At 50.4% G+C, this 14249-nt stretch overlaps 1 protein-coding gene across 2 annotated transcripts in view; it reads left to right on the forward strand.

Moving 5' to 3' along the window:
- Positions 1-2220: 2220 nt before the first annotated feature.
- HSD17B10 (hydroxysteroid 17-beta dehydrogenase 10) overlaps positions 2221-14249 on the forward strand; it is a 31942-nt gene continuing 19913 nt past the window's right edge. The window contains exons 1-2 of one of the 2 annotated variants that reach the window (XM_085888872.1): positions 2221-2345; positions 5295-5459. In XM_085888872.1, the coding sequence (XP_085744998.1) occupies positions 2322-2345; positions 5295-5459 (189 nt within the window). In that variant the 5' untranslated portion in view covers positions 2221-2321. Of the gene's footprint in view, positions 2346-2494; positions 2705-5294; positions 5460-14249 lie in introns of those variants that run through there. The other variant, XM_085888873.1, reaches the window with a different exon arrangement.

Consider the following 14249-nt stretch of genomic DNA (forward strand, 5'->3'; position numbering starts at 1 on the left):
GAGAGGATATGTTAGAGGAGGAACAAATGATGGGGAACAGAACAAAGAGAGGATATGTTAGAGGAGGAACAAATGATGGGGAACAGAACAAAGAGAGGATATGTTAGAGGAGGAACAAATGATGGGGAACAGAACAAAGAGAGGATATGTTAGAGGAGGAACAAATGATGGGGAACAGAACAAAGAGAGGATATGTTAGAGGAGGAACAAATGATGGGGAACAGAACAAAGAGAGGATATGTTAGAGGAGGAACAAATGATGGGGAACAGAACAAAGAGAGGATATGTTAGAGGAGGAACAAATGATGGGGAACAGAACAAAGAGAGGATATGTTAGAGGAGGAACAAATGATGGGGAACAGAACAAAGAGAGGATATGTTAGAGGAGGAACAAATGATGGGGAACAGAACAAAGAGAGGATATGTTAGAGGAGGAACAAATGATGGGGAACAGAACAAAGAGAGGATATGTTAGAGGAGGAACAAATGATGGGGAACAGAACAAAGAGAGGATATGTTAGAGGAGGAACAAATGATGGGGAACAGAACAAAGAGAGGATATGTTAGAGGAGGAACAAATGATGGGGAACAGAACAAAGAGAGGATATGTTAGAGGAGGAACAAATGATGGGGAACAGAACAAAGAGAGGATATGTTAGAGGAGGAACAAATGATGGGAATAGAACAAAGAGAGGATATGTTAGAGGAGGAACAAATGATGGGAATAGAACAAAGAGAGGATATGTTAGAGGAGGAACAACCTTTGAGGCAAACATTGGAAGGGGGTATTGAAAGGATGTCGGTGGGTTCAAAAAGGCTTCTGGGGCTATGACGTATTCAGTGCTGGTGACGTTTTGAACCCTTGCCTGTGGCTGTGACGTAATTAGTGCTGGTGACGTTTTGAACCCTTGCCCGTGAGCCTTGATTCACGCTCTGGGGGTTTCCCTTCAGGGTCACAGGGAACACGTCGTGGTGATGACGTCACGGCGTTGCTTTCACCTCGAGAACAGATCGTGATGAATAATTTGTTTGTCGACGAGAAAACGTGCATCACGTGTATTATAAGATTGTGAATAAACTACATATTTATTCTCAGAAGTGTCGGGCAGATCATTGTCTCCTTTGAGAACGTTTTTACCCCCCGCCGCGTGGCGGAAGGGGGATACACCATTTCTTTGTTGTGATTTTTATATTTTTACACACAGTCGATCTACATCTCTTCTCCCGCCCAAAATTGTATTTTCTTTGTCCCTTCCATTCGATCAATGCACGACGAGCAGGGCGAGTGGTGTGACGTCATCATTTTACCTTTCGTTTCGTAATATGTGAATTCGCTTTCGCTTTGGTTTAACGGGGTTTCCCGGCAGGGGTTTTCAGAGCTTTTCCCGTTGTAATTGAATAGATGATTTGACTCAGAATCTGAAAGTCTCGGACGTGCTTTCTTCCACGATAAATACAAACCGTAAACTGTTCAGCCTGGCCGAGATACACGCTCTATCGAGAGCAGTTCTCGTTTTAAACGGTGATCGAGGATTTCAACAAGACCGATTTAAGTGAACAATGGTGTAATTGGATATGTACATTTTCCCCAAAAGACCATGCATTCCGATTTCACGTGTGAGCATCACGTGGTCGGTGGTTATTTATTGTTCGGAAATCGTTGAACCGCATCTGACTGGAAAGATCATGAGCGGTGAGATTTTGTCGCCACCAAGCGCCATCTTAGGAGGCCCACTCGGGGCAGATATATTTCGACTCGCGTGATAAATTACAGGGAGATTTTGAATATTGAATGTTAATTTTGAGTTGAAAGTCAAAGTCGATGTGAACACGTTGTCGCATAAACGTAACGCAACGTGGGTGGCAGTGAATCATTCACTGGGCCGAGCAACATGGCGGCGTGTGCAAAGCGAAGGGGTTGTGTGGTGACGAGACGACGCAAGGGTGCGTGCAATGTGAAGAGACATAATCCTTCCAGTCTTATTTACAGTTCAATGTCGGAAACTCGCCTGCGCTATTAACGAAGATCCATCTGTAGGTTAGAGTCGGAATTTACTCTCTGGGAAGGTTAATTTTTTTTTCTTTGGATATGAGGCGGTGTATAATGACAACTCGTTCGTTGAGCCGGCCTCCTCAAAAAATCGTTTCACACCCTACATTATTTATGTTAAATTATGAAAATGAACAGGTTCAACTCGGTAGAAATATTTAAGGATAGAAAATAAACAAAAACAAATATCTTTTTTTTCAAGCCTAATCTGTTTCCGTTTGCCATTTCCTAATTGGCTGTTGTGCTGCCATAGGTTTTGTGGTTTTCTGCCATGGCGATGATCAGATCAGTACGGGTGAGCAATGCTTTATCGAATTATTACGTGAATGTCCGAGTGTCTCAAAAGTCAGTCTATCTCGCCTTTGAGGTTTCAGCGGAGAATTAATGGCGATGGTGTTAAGGACACTATCCGCGAGTCGCACGGACTCGTTTCGGACTTCATTTGGACGCGATGCCGTGCTTGCTCACGGGACTGCCCAACGTGCACGATTTAAAACACCTGTAAATAACCGACGTGTCTGTTTGCCTTTGCGAGTTCGAAATTCAATAAACAACTAAGAATCACTTGAATGGAAAAGGGTTCTTACAATTTTTTTTTTAAGTCGCCATGGTGACCGACATGGATTTTGGAGGGAAAGTGTTTTTGTGTAACAGGCAAGTTGGATCATTTATTTATTTATTTATGTACTTATGTAGTTATTTAGATTTTGTGATGTTACTTTGTCCAGTCTAAACGATATTCTTTACAGTTTGTTTTCTTTGCCTCTTCGCCGACTACAAAAATATGACTACCTGTCCTGAAGCTCACCTGGATCGGGAGCAACAGTCAACCTCTTGAAGAGGTTCATTCATTCAAACTCGTGGGTCTCACTATCAGCCATGATCTTTCTTGGGCTAACCACATTTCAAAGTTGGCCTCCAAAAGCAGTCACTGACTGGGCATCCTCCGTTGTACAAAGTCCTTCCTTGGCACACACTGAACTCCCGTCCACCTACAAAGCCTTCATCCTCAGCTTGATGGAGTGCTGCTCTCACCTCTGCGCTGGCTGCCCACCTCACATCGTGCTGAGCTTGATGCTGTGGAAACCAAGGTCTTCAAGATTATTGGAAACTCCCACAATAAAGCTCAGTCTATGGGCCTATCACTTCGTCATCACAGACAGTTCAGTAGTCTCTCTGTTTCCCACCAACTCCTTTCTGGTCTTGCACCCTCTCCACTTTCCATGCTTTTTACCCCCCCCCCCCCCACTCCCCATCCCAGGTTTACAGGGCACATGCTGTCTACCATCAGGATATCACCCTTCTGGTGAAACTACGTAAATCCAGAATCATTGCTCACCTCCACTCATGTGTTGTTCTCCCCACCCCCTCCTGTGGAACAAACTTCCACATTCTCTCCAGGCCTTCAAGACAGCTGTTCACCACCGTCGCAGATGTCCACAAATCCAAAACCATGATCTTATCTATTCTTGTTAACCCCCCCCCCCCAGCCCCTCCTTACAAATTTCCAGTTTACCTTCTGAGTTTCCTTCTGTATCCATATTGTCCACCCATGCATCCTCTCCTGCCCCATTCCTCTCCACACCCATTGTTTGTTGTACTGGCTTTTGTTAATGTGTAGCTCGGAGTGAACGATAGCTCTAATTTCCCCAACGCACCAACCGTTATACCAAGAAATGTCACGTGCAGGCACAGAGATGGGTCTTGTAACTGCTTCCTTTAATACAAAGGAACAAACCAAACAAACCACTGGATGTTTACCACCGCAAAATCACAATCCAGAACAGAGGAAAAGATAAATTCACATCACAAAAGAATAGTGAATGTTACATCATGAGAACTGTTATGATGAAGTCAAAATCTTGACAGGACACAGGTGGCTCGTAAAAAAAAAACCTCATCATGATGATACCATGGCACTATGGCACAGACTGAGTTCCAGCCGAAACTCCGCCCAGCTGGGTGGTTTCTAGTCTGAGCTCGGCACTTTAATTAGGAAAGGCATTGTATGCAAAACAGCCAGTCCCCAAGGGAGGTTTTGAATCATATTAATATCATTCTAATGACCATTACATTTGTCCAAATGTCCCTCTATTTTGGCCTTGAACTCCACTGTTCATGTTCCCCCACCCCTCCTTTCTCAACTGTTCCTTTTGGCCTGCTGTGTCCTGATTTGTTCAGTATACTCGTACTATCTCTTGCACGAGCCTCGACTAGGTATATATATGTAAAAAAAGGTGTGTAAGTGTTTGTTACTCTTTCAAGGCCGCCTGGTGTTGGCTTAGTGGTTAGGGTGGTGGCTTGGGATCCCCGGGTTCCTGAGTTCGAGCCCCGCTGCCACTGAATTAACATCAGGGGGGTTGACTCAGTCTGTCATCCTTCCGACGTCGGCGAAATGAGCACCAGAACACTGGTAATTATCCCTGCGTGTTGAAGGCGACTAAAGGATTGGCATCAGGAAGGCCATCCGGCCGTAAAAACATTGCCACAAGAAAGGGTACCATGATTGGAGCCTGCAAAAAGCTGACCCCTGCTCATGGATAAAGGCTTTCAAATGGTGTGATGATAACTCTTTCAAAGCTGAATCACAGCACCTTGAGATCCAAAAGTTTGGGTATAGGCACTTTGGAATTGTGGGCACGGTTTTAAGCTACCGTTTTGAGGCTACCAAAGGCCATAAAGTGTGTATTGTGATGTGGGTGAGGCAGTATGCCTGGTTAATGGTTAGGGTGGTGGGCTTGGGATCCTAGGGTCCTGATTTCAAATCTCCCTTGACTGTTGAATTAATACCAGGTGGGGTTGACTCAGCCTGTCATCCTTCTGAGGTCAGCCAATTGAGTACCAGCTTGCTGGGATGATTGAGCCTTTCGAGTATCCTGTGTCGGAGTGGCGACCCGTCCAGGATTGTGCCCAATAGCCCAGGAGACTGCTTCGGCAGCACCGACGCTCTGTACAGAGTTTGGTCCCGATGGAATGGAATGGAATGGTGAGGCAGTGCTGCTGCTGGCCCACAGGTGACCACCATGGGGCCAATAATTCCACAGCTTTTCAATGTCCAACACCACCATGAGAGCAATAACTCCGTACGTTTTCCATGCACAAGACGTGCCGGAACCCCAACATAGATCTTTTCTTGTGCAGTGCTGGGTACCTCACCTCCCCCCACCTAGTGCACATATACACAAAATTTAATTGTTGATGTTTGGAATAACTACACCTCTGTCCCTCTTCCCTTTTTGTCTAGGGTATGGTTGCCCTGGTGACAGGTGGTGCATCAGGACTTGGTCGTGCTACAATCGAGCGACTCACCCAGCAGGGTGCAAGAGCTGTCTTGCTCGATGTGCCAACTTCTGAAGGAGAAATCATTGCCAAAGGCATTGGAAAGGACTGCATCTGGGCCCCAGCTGATGTAATAACATGATGCAAATTATCACAGAAGTTATCACCCATGCTTCTTATTAATAGGAGCTTCTTTTAATTGTTTTTGTTATATGCAAGTTGAAGCTCAACAACACGAGATGAAAGGTTAACGTACTGATAATGGTGTGGAAAGGAATATGCAGACGTAGGACAAGGCTCCATCGGTATAGGGTTTCTTAAAATTTATTTTTATTTATTTTCCGATGTCAATATATCGGTGGGCTCATTCCGCTCATTCCGGTATATTGGTTTAAAATAATATAGTGTGTGTGTGTGTGTGTGTGTGTGTGTGTGTGTGTGTGTGTGTGTGTGTGTGTGTGTGTGTGTGTGTGTGTGTGTGTGTGTGTGTGTGTGTGTGTTTCTGTGAGACGACCCGTGAACCCGTTGAGTTCCCATTATGAGAGCGGTTGATTAAAAAAAACAAAAGATAGCTCCAGCGAACTATACCACTGAGGTTGTTTGCATTGATCAAATTCTCCCGCTGAGTACTTGACTGAATCGGGAATTGATTTTTTAAAATAATTTTTTTCATTGCCTGATTTTAATGAAACTTGATACTGCACACCGCAGGAGAATGGTGAGTTAGTAGTCCTGAAAAGTTTTGTGCTATCGTGTACCGTTTTGGCTGTACAGTATTTCGGGAACATACATACATACGTACATACATACATACAAGATGAGAGTTTTAGTCATATATATATATATATATATATATATATATATATATATATATATATATATATATATATATATATATATATATATATATATATATATATTGTTGCGGATTCCGCGCCCGCCGGCGTGCTGACGGCCACGTAACTCGAATCGCGGCACGTCGCCCACCGGACGGACAATCCAGTCGTGACCCTCTCGGACTAACGCCGGGAACCAGTCACGGGTGGACCTTTCGGTCTCACCGCGATCGAGTCAATCAGCCCCCGCGTGGGATAGGGTTGCTCGCCAAATTCGACCTACCTAAGTACCCACGCGGAGGGTAGACCGGGCGATCGCACCTCGCCGCAGGTCGACTTCGGACACGGGCCACTTAAGCGACCCGTTCCGTACTATCAGAATAACCGAGCGGTGTTATCGTCGACCTCGACGGTTCGATTAATTATCGGGCGTACTCAGCCCACTACCAACCCTTTACGTGAAGCAAGATGAGGGTTCAATGGAGGAAAAGACGAAGCGAAGCGGGAGAACAGTTCAACAATAAAGCACATTTATTCGCGGCACACGGGAAGCACACAAATACAATTCCACCAAATGCACACAAAAAAAAGAAAACACAATTCCATTTACACAAAAAGCAATATAAAAGTGAGAACACAGTGCAGAGCTAATACCGACTACCGAGCACACGGCAACACTTATACAATTCTACTTCACAGACGGCGCCGACAACACATACCCAAAACCAAGGAAAGGAAATACCCTCAAGAATGAGGCGGGCCTGAGGCCGAGACCGGGTCGCGCCTACCCGTCTGGTGATGAGACGCGGAGCGGCGATGGCGCCTCACTCCGCGGGCCTCGCGGACAGTGCCTGGCAGGGGGTGGGAACGGGCCCCCTTGGTCGCACTATCTCAGCGCGGGGGGAAACAGGAGGGGGTTGCTGATGCTCGGGGTATAGAGGATCTTTATTATCCCTGGTGTGCGTCTCCACCTCGGCCAGGTCGCGCTGCCGGCCTTCCTCGGGCGTGCAGCTCCCGGCACCGTCGCGAGCACCCCCTCGTCTGCCTTCGCCGCTGCCGCTTCTCCGCCTCTGGACTCTCCACCCTGGACTCTTCTTTGGGCTCTCCTCGTTCGACTCTCTTCAGCTTCTCCAGCTACTGCAGGCTTCGGGCTCCAGACTTCCACACGGCTCTGACTGACGAACACGGTCCTTTTATCCCCCCGTAGCTTCGCCTTTGACCCCCTCCCTTTGACCTTTCACCTCGCTCCCCATTGGCCCGAGAAAAAGTGGGCGTGAAGGCTTTTTGATCCACAAATTTGCATATATCGATCGTTCTGGAGGCGGGGCCAAATCGCCCCTCGCTCACCGATTGGACGGCAAAAAGTGGGCGTGTGTCGTTTTTGATCCGTTTTTGAAGCACAAAATCCGTGATTTTGTACATGCTGTTCAACGTGCGCCCTGCACGAGTCCAACACCGGTACCCACAGCGGGGCAAGAACGGTGGCGATGCTACGGTTGCGAGGTGTGACGTGAAGGTCGTGGCGGTTGTGGTGAAGCGGCGTTGTGGTTGGTGGTTGATGTTGTGGTTGTGGTGGTAATCATGGCGGTTGGTCCAAAATAAAGATAGTAAAAGAAAAACGGCTATCCTGAAGAGTCGCAGCTCGCATAAATGACATGTGTTCCCACTAGACAACGGGTTTGGGCCTAACTACACATATACTTGCCGAGATACCTCACCTAAGTGACCTGAATGGTGGTTTGCGAATTTGGTAACCACAACACTACCCCCTCCCCTTTTTACAGACTCGTCCCGAGTCGTCAAATTTTCGTGTGCATCATGTGTAGTTTTCCCCTCGTACATTTTACCTACGGATCCCTGAGTGCGACATTCATGGTATTCGTGTCCCCAAAATAAATAACCTGAGGGCTGCGTAACTATCTAAACAAACTCACTCACACGGACGACTTAAATAAAATTGCCGGCGCTAAGACAAACATGCCGGGGGCGCACTCATATTTACAGTACATCTTAACCTTAACTTACAAATTTTACACTAAACCATGGCCCAGGATCATTGAACTCTGCAAAAGAAAAGCAGTTAACAGGGAGCCAGGCTGCCCACATGCAGTCTCTGGCTCAAACGATGCAGGTGACAGGGAACGTGGCTGGCTGCTCACACGCAGTCCAAGGCCTTCCCTTTTGAACTGAACGCAGTGAACCACAACGGTGCATGGGCCGCACAAACGTAGTCTCCGTGCCAGCTCAAGTGGCACACGCAATGAGCACAACGAATGGATGCATGAATGGATGGACGCAAACACGGTGCACGGGCCGCCACTGCAGGCCCGTGTTGTAGCTGCCAACAGGGCAGTTCTTGCAGCTTGCAAACTGTTGCTTTCTGATCCTGGCGCACATGGAAACGAACAGGGGGGGGCAAAGCAAAAATTGAACGGGGCTGGTGAACGTGGGCAGTGGGCATGGCATGGCAAAGGCAGCAGGCAAACACAGCCTGCAGAAGAAGGCCGCTGCAGGCAAACACAGCCGGCAGATGAACTGGCCGGCACAGGCCTTGAAGAAAAAACAGGCAGCCGGCAGATGAACTGGCCGGCACAGGCCTTGCAGCACAGCAGCTGCAGACGATCCAGCCGGCATAGGCCTTGCAGCACAGCAGCTGCAGATGAAGTTGGCCAGCCTTTGCCATTCCGTGGAGGTTGGTGGAGGGAGTGCGGTGGTGCTGGCCACTTGGAAGGCGGGCTCGGACCTACCTACCTGTCTCCCTCCCAACCTATCGCCTTTGCCTGTCACTGTACATACCCACTCCCTTAATTTGTCAAACCCCAATTTAGCCCCAACTTAATTTTTTTCTGTTGTTTTTATTTTTACTCCCCCACTATAAATCGTCCCCTAACCCCCTTTATCGTCCTTGTTCGGCTAACCTATCCTGTCACCTAACCTACTCCCAACCCCTACGTTCCCTTCCCGGAGGGGAACAAGGGAGAGCTAACGTCCTGTGCCGAGGCCCAACGAAGCCTCAGAATGGCCTCCCCAGAGTTCGGCGATCTTAACACCAAGTGGGTCCAGCGGCCCACAACGACAGCGAGGGGATGGATGGTGCGGAGGGGTACATCTCCTAATCTACCCTAACCATTTAACTGTTAAACTACCCCGGGCTTTCAACAAGCGCCTCTCGCTTAAACTATTGGTTCTAACAACCCAGATTCCCGTCGCCTGTGTTGGTGTCCTTACAATTTCGGGCCTCGCCCCCCCAATTTTCTCTCCGTGCCCTCACACGGTCTCATGGCTGGGACACGTGGCTCCCTTTGGCAGGTACGACCCTCTGCCGAATCTCCCGCTATGACACCCCCGGGCACTACACTGCCTCCGAGCCTACCAGCTCCCTAACACCGGGGAGTGCCCCCCATGGCACCTCCCCTGAAACGCACACGTGGCAGGCCGGCCTCCCGGGCCCCTTTCCGAGGGTCACCCGTGCCCACAACACTGCCCACGCGGCTAATGGCGCCCCGGGCCCCCGCACCAAGCAGGCGCACCCGTGCCCACTACTCTATCCCGGCCCCCCATGGGCCCATGGCCTACCACGGCCGACTAGCCTGGTGCCCGGGGTACCCACTCAGCGATACTCACCTTTCGCAGCCACGCTCGCAAGCCCGTCAACAGGGCTCCTGCACCCCTCCAAATGGGTCTCGAGCCTACTTTCCCACCAACAGCAAAACGACTTCCATTTTTCAATTTGACTAACCCAGCTAACTCACTCTACACTGACCCCGGGGTCCCTTGGGCGGGAGTCACTCCTCCCCCCAATCACTCATCGCACCATGCATTCCCCATTCGCTCCACTCACACAGACCCGCTGGCCTCACTCACTCAACAAGCACATGCTTCCACTTCACTCACCAACTCTTCAACACACACACCACTGAACTCTGCCATCCTTCTATCTGCACCCCCTAACTAACTCGTGCTCCCACGTCGTCCCTTAAACTAGTAGCACGTTCCTTTTAACCTACGTAGCTAAGCTACGTCCCCACTACACATCCACAAGTCTGTCACTGTCTCCAAATAATCCCATTAATCAATTTCCCAACCTAAATCTGGCTACAATCCCTCTAACTAATCCATTCCACGGACCCCATGAGGACTTACCCCTGCCCCATGAAGTCGGTCTAACTAAGCTAACCCTTCCCCCTAACTAGTTTCCATCCTGTGCCCAGGTGAAGGGGGTCTTCCACCCCTTACCCAGGAATCCTGTACACCCGAAAGTGAGGCTTGCTTTTTTTTTTTTTTTCCATGCGCAGCACCTGCGCGGCAACTCAGAGCTCGCGCACTTTGCACCTGCCCGTGACGTCATGCAGCTGCACGTGTTCCTCGTCCCTCCTTGGACGGGACCATCCGGCAGAGATACCCCTCCTGCCGGATTCCAACCCCACGTGCAGCCATGGCGTCACCGTGCGCATAAAAAAAACAAGCCCCACGTCTCGAGGGGTTCCCCACGCGAACACATGTGCTTTGCCCGTTGGAGCTTAACACACACGATCGCGTGGAGAACCCGTCCGGTCCAAATCCATTTACCTGCCTAAACTTTGTCCGTCCGCGGGATCGGCAAATCCACCGCTGGCGTTTCCGGACCGGGACTTCACTCTCGCAAGCGAGCACGTGGCGGTCTCGTGCGTTGCACAGCACGGACCTCGTGCTCACTGCTGGGTGAACCCGGCACGGTCCCCGAAACAACTACAGCCGCTACTCGGCTTTCGTTTCTCCCATGTCGCCGTCGTCGTCGCCATTCAACCCACGCACACCTGCGTGTTACGTCGCACACAGTCCACTCCATCACATTCACACCGGGAGACGCGGCTGCGTGCTCCCGCATGCCAACCGACATCTCCCTCACATACCGCTCTCTCACACACACGGTCTCCCTTGCACACAGCGACCTTGCACACGGCCGTTCACTCACGCGTGCGGGGGCACTCACCCGCGGTGCCTCACTCGCACTCCGTGCCTCATCCACACACGCGGGGGCACTCACCCGCGGTTCCTCATCCACACGCGGTGCCTCACTCACACACACGGCGACACTCATACACGGTGCCTCATCCACACACGCGGGGGCACTCAACCGCGGTGTCTCATCCATACTCCGTGCCTCACTCACACATACGGGGGCACACACCCGCGGTGCCTCACTCACACACACGGCGACACTCATACACGGTGCCTCATCCACACACGCGGGGGCACTCAACCGCGGTGTCTCATCCATACTCCGTGCCTCACTCACACATACGGGGGCACTCACCCGCGGTGCCTCACCCACACACGCGGGGGCACTCAACCGCGGTGCCTCATCCACACACGGCGTGCTGGGAAGCACGCACTCCGGCACAATCGCCACCACACCACTCACACACTGGGTCGCTTCCACACACGGGGACGCACTCACACCTTGCACCACACACACAGGGACAACCACACTGGGGATTCGTGTCCCCACAAGGGTCTCCGGGGCCTCTATACCCCCCAAGCTTTCCGTGCACCCGTTCGCAGCACTCGCCCCCTCAACCTCGCAAAGCACGACCGAACTCACCTGGTCGTGACTCGCCTCAAGGGGGCATACTCCCTCCCCTCGTTCCTGGAGGAGGCCATCCAGCTGCTCGCACCGAGTCTCTACCCAGTCCGCCAGCTCACCCCCATTATCCTCCACTACCTCTGTGTGTGTGTGTGCGTCACTCACCCCGTCTTCATCGTGCAGTCTTCCCTCAATTTTTTCTGTCTCCCGTGTCTCTATACATTTTCTCTCCTGGTTCCTTTTTTCTGTCTCTTCCTGGTTCCTTTTTCCTTCCCATCTAAGTCGTTCTTTCTCTCTGAGCCCCATTAGCTGTTCGTTCTCCCTCCGTTTTAGTTGTTCAATTTCACACTCATAGAGTTGTTGTTTTCTCTCCCACTGTTCCTCCTTCTCTTTGTTTTCCAATCTCATCGTTTCTTTCAATTTGCTCATTTCTTTCTCCTGTCTCATTCGTTCTTCCTTCATTACTCTTTCTTGTTCCTCATTCTTTAGTCTGGCCTTCGCTTCCAGCTGTTCGATCTGTACAGTGTGGTTTCTTAAAGTTTCATTTTCCGTTCTCTTCCTTTCCTCTTTTAACACTCTCAGTTCGTTTTGTAGTTCCCTCTCTTTGTTTTGGTGTTTCTGTAACTCAGAAACTTTCTTTTCCAATTCCTTTCTCATCTCCGCACACTCAGACTTTGCTTTGGCTTCTAACTGTTCTTCCGGCTTGCGCTTGTGGTTTTCTACCCGTCTTCCCAGTTCCTCTGTCTCCGTTTTTCCCTCCAGTCCCAGCTTATCAACTCTCTTCATGTCTTGAAGTCTTTTCTCACACTCCACCGTTTCGACCTTCAATCCCTCCTCTGTCTCCTCCTGGCTTTCTTTTAATTTTTCTAATACCTTCTTTACCTCGTGTCTCGTCTTACACGTCTCCCGAATTATTTTCTCGCCCGCCCCGACCGCGGGCCTGACAGCCGTTGCACTCCCCCCAGCTCGTTCGTCCCAGCACGTGGCAGCGCCATTTTCTCGCCCGTGGTCCGCGTTTCGCTCCTCGCCATTGCCATAATGCCTGCCTGCAGGCCTATGCCCATGCTCTGCATCTCACCCCGCATTTCTTTCATTTGGTTTTTCGCTTCGAGTGCGTTTCCATCCATTTTTTATTTTCCATTTGTTGCGTATTTCTCTTCATTTCGTTGTTCCTTTCTTTCATTTCGGCATTCCTGTAATCCAGTTTGTCATTTATGCTCTGCACGAGTTCCATAACGTGCTGTATTGTCACCTGCCCTGGCCACTCCCACTGACTACATTTAGCGGTGGGGTTATAATAAAAAAACCGACCAGATGAACTGCATCGATGCCTTTCCCAACCTTCTGGTACGGGTTTCTCTTGCACGGTGATCCCGTCCTGAGCCATGGATTCTACATTACTATTACACATACCTAATCCACCCGGCACCCGCTCGCCTTGAGACGCCATCTTGCTTCTCGTGAAGGGTTAATTTAGCTCGCTCGTAATTTGGAGGGAATCGGGGGTCGCTTCTCTCACCCCTGGACCGATTCCCGTGAATTTAGCCGGAGACAGGAGAGCCCGTTTTCCTGTTCTCCGTTACCAGTGCCGTGAGGAGGGCGATGAATTTGTATCGCACGACCTGACACCAGTGTTGCGGATTCCGCGCCCGCCGGCGTGCTGACGGCCACGTAACTCGAATCGCGGCACGTCGCCCACCGGACGGACAATCCAGTCGTGACCCTCTCGGACTAACGCCGGGAACCAGTCACGGGTGGACCTTTCGGTCTCACCGCGATCGAGCCAATCAGCCCCCGCGTGGGATAGGGTTGCTCGCCAAATTCGACCTACCTAAGTACCCACGCGGAGGGTAGACCGGGCGATCGCACCTCGCCGCAGGTCGACTTCGGACACGGGCCACTTAAGCGACCCGTTCCGTACTATCAGAATAACCGAGCGGTGTTATCGTCGACCTCGACGGTTCGATTAATTATCGGGCGTACTCAGCCCACTACCAACCCTTTACGTGAAGCAAGATGAGGGTTCAATGGAGGAAAAGACGAAGCGAAGCGGGAGAACAGTTCAACAATAAAGCACATTTATTCGCGGCACACGGGAAGCACACAAATACAATTCCACCAAATGCACACAAAAAAAAGAAAACACAATTCCATTTACACAAAAAGCAATATAAAAGTGAGAACACAGTGCAGAGCTAATACCGACTACCGAGCACACGGCAACACTTATACAATTCTACTTCACAGACGGCGCCGACAACACATACCCAAAACCAAGGAAAGGAAATACCCTCAAGAATGAGGCGGGCCTGAGGCCGAGACCGGGTCGCGCCTACCCGTCTGGTGATGAGACGCGGAGCGGCGATGGCGCCTCACTCCGCGGGCCTCGCGGACAGTGCCTGGCAGGGGGTGGGAACGGGGCCCCCTTGGTCGCACTATCTCAGCGCGGGGGAAACAGGAGGGGGTTGCTGATGCTCGGGGTATAGAGGATCTTTATTATCCCTGGTGTGCGTCTCCA

The sequence above is a fragment of the Eptatretus burgeri genome, chromosome 7, assembly GCF_056783735.1.
Source record: "Eptatretus burgeri isolate ZD-2024b chromosome 7, Ebu_testis_v1, whole genome shotgun sequence".
Taxonomy (NCBI): domain Eukaryota; kingdom Metazoa; phylum Chordata; class Myxini; order Myxiniformes; family Myxinidae; genus Eptatretus; species Eptatretus burgeri.